This window comes from Conger conger, chromosome 5 (genome assembly GCF_963514075.1).
Source record: "Conger conger chromosome 5, fConCon1.1, whole genome shotgun sequence".
In the NCBI taxonomy this organism is placed as follows: Eukaryota; Metazoa; Chordata; class Actinopteri; order Anguilliformes; family Congridae; genus Conger; species Conger conger.
Genome location: NC_083764.1, coordinates 6,076,309 through 6,088,808, shown reverse-complemented (window position 1 = coordinate 6,088,808; position 12,500 = coordinate 6,076,309). Strand labels below are relative to the sequence as shown.

General features: G+C 42.1%; 2 protein-coding genes across 8 annotated transcripts in view; both read left to right on the top strand.

The window, feature by feature from the left end:
* The first annotated feature begins 3,132 nt into the window (after window positions 1–3,132).
* On the top strand, window positions 3,133–7,617 carry myct1a (myc target 1a). The gene is made up of 2 exons (XM_061243426.1): window positions 3,133–3,439; window positions 5,862–7,617. Exons 1-2 carry the CDS (start codon window positions 3,382–3,384, stop codon window positions 6,422–6,424), a joined length of 621 nt encoding a protein of 206 aa, XP_061099410.1. The 5' UTR covers window positions 3,133–3,381; the 3' UTR covers window positions 6,425–7,617.
* A 1,070-nt stretch (window positions 7,618–8,687) lies between these two features.
* serac1 (serine active site containing 1) overlaps window positions 8,688–12,500 on the top strand; it is a 19,615-nt gene continuing 15,802 nt past the window's right edge. Inside the window, exons 1-4 of one of the 7 annotated variants that reach the window (XM_061244153.1) lie at window positions 8,688–8,888; window positions 9,735–9,828; window positions 10,326–10,362; window positions 10,601–10,743. In XM_061244153.1, the coding sequence (XP_061100137.1) occupies window positions 9,738–9,828; window positions 10,326–10,362; window positions 10,601–10,743 (271 nt within the window). In that variant the 5' untranslated portion in view covers window positions 8,688–8,888; window positions 9,735–9,737. The other 6 variants (XM_061244151.1, XM_061244149.1, XM_061244150.1 and 3 more) reach the window with 6 other exon arrangements.

The following is a 12,500-nucleotide window of genomic DNA, read 5'->3' as shown; positions in this document are numbered from 1 at the left end:
CGTTGTCTTTTTTCAGTTTTTCAGACTGTAAACTCACAGTCACACAATCACAACGTTTTCCAAGGATTCAAGACAAGTTCTCCAAGTATATTATTTGTTGTATTTCGAGTCCCATTATTTGTTTTAAAATGAAACGGTGCTGTGAAATCTAAAAACAACATAAACTAACGTTGAAAAGGAAACTTCTGAATATTATTATTATATTATATTGTCCAACGTACAATCAGCGTACGAACGTAGCAACAGCAGCCTTTATACTTTACAACAATAAACCAACGCACTCGCTAAAAGTTAACGGAATATGCAGGTGTATTACCGTTATGCAATAAGAAGAGTGGAACCTTGCTGGTTCATTCGGTCCAAAAGCAGAAATAACACGCGTGTGCTTTCTCACGGCGACGCTGCAACGTTTGAATGAATATCTGTTGCCTACCTACTCTGCAAAGTTGGAAAACTAAGGATCCTTACCACTGAGAGTCTATTGATTGCTTCAATGTGCAGTTTAACTTACGGGAAGATCCTCTGGTTAGCGACTTTTGTTGCCAATGGAAACACAGTCAAACAACGTTGTATCCAATTTCCGTAGTCTTTGCTGAACCTCAGGGCATCTGCATTAAGTTGTGCAATGCCCTACTCGAATATTGCACATAAAATGCACAATACTGATTTTATCTTCGTACTATTAACTATAGCTGTGTAAGGAGCAGAATTGCAATCGACGACGAACTCACGGGTCATCAACCTCCTTCTTCTGGGAGGAGTCTGCGAAGCCCCCACCTTCCGCCGGCACCAGTGTACAACCATTAGCAGAAAAGGCGGAAAATAAGAAGTCAGGTCGCCTCAGTTGGAGCAAGCAGGGGGTTGCTACCAGTCAGTGTAATCCGAGAGATTCTGGTACTACTGAAAGGACTATTGGAATGTTATGAATAGCACTCCGCAAGGGTCCAGTTTATTGCCCCACCGCGTCACCGACTCCGCAGAATATCGCGTTCCAGAGTCACGAAGAATCAAAACAAGAACACTACTTTCCACAAATTGATTTTATCAAAGGGCGTGACGGGTGTACCGTTGAACTTCAGTTATAAATCAAATTTGAAAGTCTACGAATTACTCCCATTTGGGAGCACTTCCATTGCCATTAACAACGGCGCAAATGTGTGAATTGAATTGAATATCGCGTGTGAATTGAATTTAGCAATAGCCTACGCGTGTCTACAAGTCCAAAAAGTACACTATAAAATATGTGCCTTCTGTGTTGCTTTGGCATTGAACACTCGGTTACGCGAGCCTAAATAGCTAAATCGAATCGTTGTTTGTGCACATGTTTTTGTGTTTGATATCCACAACCCCCCGTAGGCTATATGAAGTAGCATACCAACAGACTTGTACAAGAATGGTTGTTGAAATCGGAAGGATAATGGTGTTTCCGCTTCTCATACTGTGCCTAGAAGTCACCGTATACCCTGTAGCCTATAGCCTGCTGAACTCCGCTTTCATTAAATAGAGTTGGAACTGACTTAATTGGTTAGATACTATTTTTTATACGTTTGCAGGGGATAGAGCTCGTTGTGCTTCGGTAGCATTCGGCCAGTATCCAAGCCCTTTTCCTTATCTTATCGGCCCACGCCCAGAGTTGCCCTGCCACAAGCCAAATCCCTTCAGCGAGCCTAGGTCTGCTGTAATCGCTGTCAGCGCTATAGATAAATCGTACTACAAATCGTTGATACGGTTGGGAGGCTGTCAAAATAGCTCATCGCGAAGACGCATTTTCGGCAACACCTGACGTGTATTCTCAGTTCGGTTTCGTTTCTGGTACTTATTTTATTTAATATTTTATTTTTGCTTCAGGCTTATCGATTATTTATTTTGAAAGCTTGAGTTTACAAATATCTTGCAACACAGAAAGGTCACTGCAATCGTTTTGTTTTTCTCATTCAATTTTCAGCATATGGAATATTTAGAAATGTTTCAGGTTTTATGTAAATTATTTGAAGCTTAGCCTACTTGTCGGAAATATGTCATTTGAATGGGTTCTAGAATTTGCCGCAGCAATAACTAGCGATCATTCATAAATGTACGTTATACAAGACCGCCATCTACTGTTTTGTTATTGTAATAATACCCAGCAACCACACTGAAAGATGGTAACTCAATATTTGCGTTTCAACTCAAAGACAGACAGACATGGTCTGAGCTTATGTAAGTTCACAGTGGATAAATAGTATTGCAGTCAGGCATGTTTTACAGATTTTATTAGCATCCCAAATAAAAGTGTGCTTGACTCATCATTAAATTACGTCTTTGTATTGCAGAATCTCAGTTCTCCTCCCAGCCTCATTGCAATCAGTCAAACTCACTCAATTACTGACAGTGAAGGGAGATTGTGTGTGTGTTTGAGAAAGAGTCTGTGTGTGTGTGTGTGTGTGTGTGAGAGAGAGAGAGAGAGAGAGAGAGACAATTGCAGGAAGTCATGGCCGAGGCTGTTCCCTGCCGGTGGAAAGAATGTGTGTGTGTGTGTGTGTGTGTATGTGTGTGTGTGTGTGTGTGTGTGTGTGTGTGTGTGTTTAACAGAACTACAGGGAAAGTTGCTCTTACTATGAGTGTCTTATCGGTGTTGTTGTTTTCACTGGACGTCTCTCACAGAGGGGGCGGAGATACAGCCGGCAGCGCTGCCAAGGTCTGTGGAAAGAGGGATGTTAAGGGTGGGGGTGCCAATGCAAGCGCAGGTATACTTATTTTAAAAACATTTTTTTAAAAAAGCCCAATATAAAGATTGCCCAAGCAGATTTTTGTAATTTCAGAGTTTATTATGGAGAAAATTGTTTCAGCGTCACCTTCCAGTAAATTTGTCCTATTACGGTTATTTAATAGCTATAACAGCAATTTAATATTTAATTATGTATTTCCCAGCAGAGTGTTTGTTGAAATAATCCCAGTGAAATGGCACAGGTGGGGGGGAAAAGAAGCCAAAATCATTCCACAAACGTCTTTCTCCAGCGAAATCCGAGCCGCCCGACGCCTGCTCTGTGCGACACAAGGCGGACCCGTTATTGTTCTTAATTAATTAGCCGCGCGGAAACGAACGAGGCCGAGGAAATGATCACATTTCTCAGGATCCCTGCCCCACTCAGATAAGGCTGACCGGGCTAATTTAGGGGTCGAGAAAATCAGGAAGTGTGACAGCGAAGTTTCCGTTTCCACAAACAAAAAAAACAGCAGCCAGCTCGGGAGAGAGGGGGACGTGTGTGTGTGTGTGTGTGTGTGCGTGCTCGCGCTTCTGGCCTCTCTGTCCGCCGTATCGACCGCCGTCGTCTCGATGTGATCTATTCATCTTTTCCTCTCCTTTCTTTTTTCTCTTTTTTCTCTTTTTTTTGGGGAGGAATGATGGCTGATAATGACACGATTTCCATAGAGGATATTTTAAAAGAGTTTGACACTGGTAAGATTCCTCCTGCTGTTTTTGGCATGTGTTCGGCGCGCTCTTGTGTTTTGTTTTCCTCTTGTCTGTAGGTAAAGAATCCCTACAGTGGATCCCCACAATCAAACTGCTCAGACTACGTTTTGTGTAAAAAGATATTTGCTTCACAATGTCATAGAACGCAGTGTACGCTGTGCTCTAATCCGTAAAAATGTACTATATTTGCGGCAGATGTGTTTTTCCACAGACATTCCCAATGTCATTTCCAGATGAGCATCCAACTCAAGCTCTTCACTTGTCAGACTTTAGAAATATATGCCAAAAGCAGGGGCAGCTGAGAGGATTTTTTTAAAAACATTTTTGTTAAACCTTGAAAAAAAACTAGTTTTTTCTTGTTCCTCTCATTTAAAAAGCACCGCACGCGCTGTTTTGATAGCGTCCTTGCATGAGGGCTTGTCAGAAACCAGGGCCAGTCTTTCTGTGACGCAATGCTCCCACCGTCTTCAAGGCTATGTGGTGGCTTGCTGAGGGACACTTCAACACACCCAGGGCGGGCTCGAACCGGCAACCCTCCGACTGCCAGACTGCTCTTACCTCCTGAGCCTATGTCAACTTGAAATATTAAACTAAAAGTGCATTTCAAAGCAAAATTTAGTTATTTAGATATAGTATTTAGTAAACATACTGTTGTCATTGCCCAAATGAAAGACTTTGCTGTAGACTATGTTTGATTGAAAAATTATGCATGCAGTGATTTAATTTTTTTAAAACATCTTAGATACTGGTCTCTCTTTAATACACATATAACTGATAGGAGGCGGAGGAATTAAGTTTTTAAAGGAATATTTGAACTGAATAATCTTTTGAAAGACATGACAGCAATACTTTAGTACATTAATTGTTGTATTGTGTTTTTATAGCAATTGTATGATGATTTTATGACTTGGTTGATGGTTTGATTTTTGGATAACGATTTTAGTACTTTATAATTATATAGCTACTGTATAATAACTTTGTGATGATTAGGATGATTTTATGATCTTATTGAGGATTCTATGATTGTTACATAAGGACTTTATGACTATTATATGATTAATTATTCATTTATAATGCTTCATGTTTATTGGTATGACTATTGTATCAAGATGTATTAACCTGTTAAGCCCTAGCCATATTTTCAGAAAAAACGGTGGTGGTAAAAAAGTGGTAATGTATTTAATTTTTTCAAATATAGCTATTTTAGTTCTCTTAGTTTAATGGAGTGTATTCATTATAAAGGGTTATACTATTATGTTATGATAATATGTTGATGAAATTTAAGACGGGCTTTATTCTCCTGGAGAGGAAAGGGTGTGTGCTTATATGGAGTCTGGCACTTTGAGCCACTGCAGAGCAGACTGGCAAATCATCAATTATCATGACATCATACAATCCTAACACTGGGCTACTATTTCTGACTGACTTCACGATGGCTGTTTGATGATTTCATATCTTGATTGATGATTGAAGTACATATGTTAATTTTATAATTGCTGTATGATAATTGTGTGATCACTGTGTAATGATTTTATGGTTTGATTAAACATTGAAGTATGTATGTAGATTTCATAATTGCTGTATGATGACAGTATGATCACTTTGTGATTACTGTGTTATAATCACTTTGTGATTACTTGAATGATGATAATGTAACGTACATTGATTTTATGATTGCTATGTGGTGATTGTATGCCTTGATTGGTGATTGCAATATGTATGTTGATTTTATAATTGCTGTATGAAGGGTTTATGGCTCAATTGATAACTGAAGTATGTACACTCACTGAGCACTTTATTAGGTATTTATTAGATTAATTATTTTCACTTATTGGTTTTCTGCTGCTGTAGCCTGTCCACTTAGAGGTTTGACGTGGTGTGTGTTCAGAGATGCTCTTCTGCATACCGCTGTTGTAATGTGTGGTTATTTGCTGTCAGCTTCGACCAGTCTGGCCCTTCTCCTCTGACCTCGCTCATTAACAGCGCGTTCCTGCCCACAGAACTGCGGCTCACTGGATGTTTTTTGTTTTTCGCACAATTCTTGGCAAACTCTAGAGACAGCTGTGTGTGAAAATCCGAGCAAATCAACAGTTTCTGAGATACCCAAACCACCCTGTCTGGCACCAATAATCTTTCTACGGTCTACAAATTCACTTAGATCACACGTGATTTTGTGATTCGACTGATGAATGAATAATGTTTGTTGATTTTACCATCACTGTATGGTGACTTTATACTCATCCCTGGTTATGGGTATGCACTTTGTTGTACGTCGCTCTGGATAAGAGTGTCTGCCAAATACCAATAATGTAATGTAATGTAATGATGGCAGTTTGATTGATGAATGAATAACAGTTGATTTTGGCGATGAACTGACCGTATTAACCCCCCCCCCTCCCTCCTGCAGGACGTCTGATCCTGGCGTTCAGCCTGTCCATGGTGGTGGGCCTGCTCCTGGGCAGCCTGATCTACGTGGTCATGACGTGGATGTCCCGCCGCCGAGCCTCGGCCAGCATCACCCGGCGGCCGCCCCGTCACTCCCGCGGCTCCGCCCGCGGCCTCCTGCACGGCCGCTCCTTCAACCGCGGCAGCGGGGGCGGGGGCGCCGGCGTGGGCGGCTTCGACCGCCGCAGCAACAACAGCCTGGTCGCCTTCGGCTTCCAGCGCCAGGCCTCGCTGGACCTGGCCGACCCGCCCGGCCGCAAGAACAGCTTCAGGGCCTCCACCTTCCACCCGCTGGTGCAGTGCAGCCACATCGCCCGCGAGGCCGAGGAGGGCGGCCAGGGCTCCCTGCCGCTCACCCCGCCCACCGCTAACGCCAACGCTAACGCTAACGCTAACGCGGGATCCACCCCTCCCCGGCCGGACTCCTTCTGGAGCAACAGCAGCCTGCGGGGGTTCCACGCCTCGCAGACTCCCCCGCCGGCCTACGAGAGCGTGATCCGGGCCTTCCAGGAGACCTGCACCTGAGCCGCGAGCTCGTAGAGCGTGTGTGAGAGAGAGAGAGAGAGAGGGAGAGAGGGAGGGAGTAGAGAGAGAGACTGCCCCCTGGTGGGAACACCCGCCACCCTGGGACTGTTGGGACGCTAACGTGCTAACGTGCTACCGACTCCTCTGTAATGGAAGGTGGCTCTGTGTAACATTGTGTGTGTGTGTGTGTGTGTGTGTGTGTGTGCATAATTGTGTGTCTATGTGTGTATGGGTGTGTGTGTGTATGGGGGTGTATGTGTGTGTGTGCATGTGTGTATGTGTGTGTGTGCGTGTGCATGCGTGTATGTGTGTGTGTGCATGTGTGTGCATGCGTGTATATGTGTATGTGTGTGTGTATATGGGTGTGTGTGTATGTGTATGGGTGTGAGTATATGGATGTGTGTGTGTGTGTATGGGGGTGTAATGTGATATCCGTATGGAGCCCCTCCCCTTCTCCAAGAACAGAGTTGGGTTCTTAGATGGGGAAAATGCGCTGTGCGTGCAAAACTGCACGTACATTAAATAAAACTCCAACCATTTCTGTGGCCCACCAGGGTGCCAACTCCAAATTCCAGATGGGGTTCGTGGTTATAATTATAGAAAAGATCATTTAATGATCTGGTTTAATAAGCAAATATGTAATTTGTAAAATGAGTACCCCAAGAAGTCGGCTGCAATCTCAGTAGGAGGGTAATTTGATTAGTACAAACAGGCTATTAGTCTCAAACATTGGGCTGATAAGTTAACACAATACACTCTGATCTGAAGACATCTTGTTTTTTCTTTATAATATGCAGGCCAGCTCTCACACGTATTCCACATCCATGGGTCCACTAAGTCACGGCATACTAATTTCTGATAATAATTCTCATACACGCCAGAGAAAGACCAGAACACTGAAATTGATCATTAGAATAATAATTTCACACCAAGTAAAATACATGCCTGTAACTTGTATCCCAGAATGAAAAGTTGGACACTTGCCTATACTATACAGAACAGACTTGTGCAAAACACCTGTGCACTTATACATAGTAATACATGCCAGTACATTTTATAAATTTGTATTCCCCCCCAGAACATTTTGCTACAGCAAGTGTTGTTTTGAATAATCTTGTTTATTTTTGTTTGATGTTTTTTGTATTTAATAATATTGCAAACATTTAATTGAAATAAAGCCTGAATTTGTATTATATGTGGGATACATTGTATGCATTCTCTATTGTATGCAGAGGAGTTGGCTCTATATGGAACACATAGGAAGAACCTTTGCACTACATTTGATAAATTGCCTCCAGATTACTGAATATGCAAGAGTGTGGCGCAGTGGTTTGGAAACTGGTTTTGTAAACAGAATATATTGTTGTATAATATTTTAATTCCAGGTGGGGGACAGCCTTCAAGCACTAGAGCAAGGTACTGAATGAGAATTGTGTCATTTCAAATGTCAGCAGTGCGAATGGATAAGACCTTGAGTAATCGTGATCATTTGATCATGAGAGGATGCCCTCAAATTGAATAAAAAATATTATGTTACAAAGGCTCTTTTCTTAACATGGGATCATCTATGGATGTCGTTATAGGAGAAATTAAAAGAAGTGGAGTTCATATTCTGACTTGAGGCAAAATATTTTGTCTGAAACTTATAATAACACACCTTCTTCTTCCTATTCAGTTTAAGGTGGCCACACTCTCAGACACACATACATTTGTGTGGATAGTTTTTCATTCTTAAAGTCTAACAGTCGCCTAAATCCAATTTGTTATAATTCAAACCAAAACCCAAATAATCCAAACTTTTGAAATGATCGTCTGATCCTTGATTAAACCCTGATAGCAACAACACAAATGAGAGATCTACATAAGGATTCAGAATCACACATTGCCACTGTAAACAGTACAGTAGGCATACCTGCTTTTTTGTGTGTGGATAGTGCAAGCAAACGCAAATGAGGAAAAAGGCTTTATTTAATCAATTTGCGGTAATGTAAAGCGCACAATAAATGAATAATCAACAGCACACAAAATAATAAAGTTACATTGAAACATTAATGCAAGTTCAGTGATTATATTTCATTTGTCAGAATTGCATCGCTCGGGAAAGAAAATTATAGGCCGAAATTAAAATAAGCTTTATAAGTTCTTTATGATGTGCAGGCCTACATAAACTACTAAATTTACCGGAGAAGGTGAGACTAACCATGCGAAATGCCTTATAAATATAGAATTGCTTCAGTTCCGTAAAAAGCAGCTTCGAGACTCAGTCACCCAGTTCAAGTCTTCCACAGGGCAGGGGACTTCCTTCCTCAAACCAACCGATTCTCAATCTGGTGAATGTGCTACACATCGCAACAGGATCATATTACCTTTCAATCCATAATCCGCACATCATAATCTCCTATGAAAAAAAAAGAAAAATCTCCTATGATGTGCTTGTTTTAACGTAAAGACTCAAGGTTGCCAGGTACGTATTTGTTTGTTTAGGTTCCGTTGGTGTGTCGTCCACAGCCAAAAACGAAAATATCACATCAGTTTAATTCATTCATAAATTACACGAGCTTTAAATCAGTTAGTGTTGACGGAACTCTCACTGTTGTCTTCTATTTTGGTCGAAGTTTTTCTCTACTTGGGAACATCAATTTTGCTTGCTGTTTCATGCACCTGGCAACCCGTTTATGACGTACATTTTACGAGACCGGACGTATCATTGCTTTGCTTTGCAGAACTAGCTAACATTCGCAGGTGAGCTAAAGTTAAACGGTTAGCTTGCAAGCGAAGCCCATTTAAGTCAGGCTTCAGAAGTTATAGCTGACTGGCTTAACGGTCAAAATAATAATCGAAGAATTGACATGTTTCAATGGCACATATTTTAGCTGCAATGTTAGGAACAGGTAACTAGCTCGCCAGCTAGCTAGCTAGTATACTTGATTGGTTGCTAACGATCGTTAGCCAATAACATTGGCAAAGACAATTCCACGCGCAAGTATATTACAGTCTGTAAAATACCACCATAAAAAAATCTGAAAATAAACGTGTATTGTTATTGTGACATTTATTGTTCTATTCGAATGAGCTGCCAAATAGGCCAGCGAGATTGTTAGCAAGTGAAGTTAGCTAGCTAATTGCCTCTTGTCGTAAATAAGTCTGACAGCAATTTGGGTGCTAGAGTAGCCCTTGTACCTCACCTGCCTCGCCTGTAGGAAAGTGATGAGTTATTGTTTTATAAATATTAACTATTCACCATCTGTAAAGTTCATAAATGTCCTGATTCATAGCTTCACCTCAACGTGGTGGTCCGGTATGATTTTAGAGGATGTCTGCTACAGCTCTTCGCCTGATTCACTGTAGAAGACTAAGCACAGCAAACCAAGGATTAAAGAAAACGCTGTTTTGGGGAAATATTAGTAAGTACTTGCATACGGACTTCTTTAAACCGAGCATATACAGCAGAACATACCGCCGTAATTAATAGCACCGTTTCTCTTGTCATTTTGGTTTATATCACAAATGTCACGTAAATAGAGTTGCGAATGTGTCCTAAAATTGGATACTGGTATCCGAAGGTGCTGATTACAACCTTTTGTAATGGCAGATATTATCTCTATTGTATACATAATGCATTGCGAAAACTAAATACAACCCTATTTTCTTTACTAAAACTGTCCAATGAAAGTTTGGATGTGTACTGGTTGTTGTTTGTACTGACCATCATTCTCATTCTGTGAGTAGCTGGGATTCTATACGTTTTTGTGGAGACGTAATACTTTGTCCTGTGGGTTGTACAGACGTTGTTAAAGAGATATACGGGTCTGTCCATGAAATACTCAATGGAACGAGTGCGGCGTGGGCCACCTGATATAACCTACGCCCTGACACGGCTTTTTCCCTCTCTACCGTCTAGAAAAAATAGCGAAGGTGACCGGAGCAGTTGTATTGGGGTAGGTCGTCCCTTTCATTTCAATCGTTTAAGGTGTGCGATCACGAATATGTGATTGTAATGTTCCTCTCAGAGCATTAACATCAATCTCTTAATTGATCTTTCAAGCATATTTGTCAAGTGCAATGGAGTCCCTGGATGTATTTACCACAGTGGTGCTAGTGCTAATCGGTAGTGTAAAACACTATGCTGATGAGTGTCTGTGGATGGCTGTCTTTTTATTTTTTTATTTTTTTTAGCGGCTGTGTTTTCATCACCTACGAGGTGGTCGCCCTGAACAAGGCCGTTACCATCAACACCCAGGCTATCCTTCAGGAGAAGCGCAAGTCCTACATCTACCTGAACACCAACACCCTGAACGAACAGGAGAACCTTGCTACCGGTAGGCTTTCCTGGGCCGGGTTCACGGACTAAATTGAATTTTGTATGGAGCATCCCCATCCTTGAATCGATTCGTTTGACAGCCAAACTCCAGGAAAGTATGGCTAATGGCATACTCCTACTGTAAATACATGTGTACACTAAAGTGCTGATTCGTCCTCACGGAGCAGGCCGCAGTGGCCTTTGCCTCAGGGTAATTTAAAGCACAGCTGTGGTAGCATGGTGCTGTTTTTACAGTGTTGTCAAGGTTACGCACTTACTCTGTGTGCTCGGCTGAAAGGCAGCTGGGTAAAGATCACATGAGAGACGTAGAAATGACCAGGGGTTTTTACATTTTAACAAAGGGATTAACTAGTGTGAACTATAGGAGATTATTCAGGTTGAGTTCTGTTGGCAGAACCAGGGGCCTTACCTGGACATTAGTAAAGGATCATTTCTGCAAGGACATTAGGAAGTTTTTGGGGGGGGTTTTTGGGCACTATGTAGAATAGCTTGCCAGGACATGTAGTGGAGGCAGAAACTCTGGGGGTTCTTAAGACCAGGCTTGATGCGGTGCTAGATAGCTTTGAGGTGACCTAAGCAATAGGTACACTTTAGTGGTAGAAAAAGTTGAGCATTGCTGGGCTGAACGGCCTGTTCGCACCAGTATGTTATGTTATGATGACATTACATTACATTAGAGGCATTTGGCAGACGCTCTTATCCAGAGCGATGTACAACAAAGTACAAAGTGCATACCCATAACCAGGGATAAGTGCACTGAAAGACCCTAGAGGGAGGTACAGTTTCAATGCTAAGAACACAACACAGATAAGGACTTGGGCCTTGTAGATTAATCTGACAGTGGATTATAAATATAAAACCGTTTCTGTACAATACAACGCTAAGAGAAATATACAGGAATAATATACACTTAGGTAGGGACAACAATAAACTGCTTACAAGATCCTGTAAAAATTAGGTGACATGAGCAAGGCGTATGTAAACACACGGAAAGCGAACTGACGGTGTTTCACATTGACCGTGCCGTTGTGTAGAGAGTAAAGTGTGTTGATGAGTGTCTGTGTTGTACATTAGCAGCTGTTGGTCTGTGTAAAAGCCCTGGTGCTAGCTGATGGTGTTTCGCATTGACCGTGCCGCTGTGTAGAAAGTAAAGTGTGTTGATGAGTGTCTGTGTTGTACATTAGCAGCTGTTGGTCTGTGTGAAAGCCCTGGTGCTGACGGACGGACCTCTTCCTGTGCCCTGCCTCCGGTCTTCCTCTGTGGTCATTCTATATCGTCTGGTCTGTGCTCCCGTTTCCAGTGGTCAAGGCCAGGGTGTTTACCACAGGCTCCGGCAGATGTGGCTGGAAAAATCAAAATTCAGCAATAGGGCGCGTAGGCCTCTAGCAACGCGGTACGGTAACTGGACTAAAGAAGGAAACTGGACTGTGATTGTCCCTGTGAAACAGACAAATGGGTTATATTTAAGCAACAAACCTGATAGATTAGACATGAGAAGGTCCTCAGGGACGTGTGATCACGTGATTGGATGGATCCTTGCTGTATTTTATTGCTGTTGCCTGTGTGGAGGGCACACTCACACACAAATACACACACGTACATACAGGCACACACACACACACACACACACTCACACATACACACACACACACACACACACACATGCACACACTGCAATTTTGCCCAAACCATGAGGCTGACATGGAACATGGAGCCAGCAACCACACCATCATGAGACAGAACCTTATCAAGGCA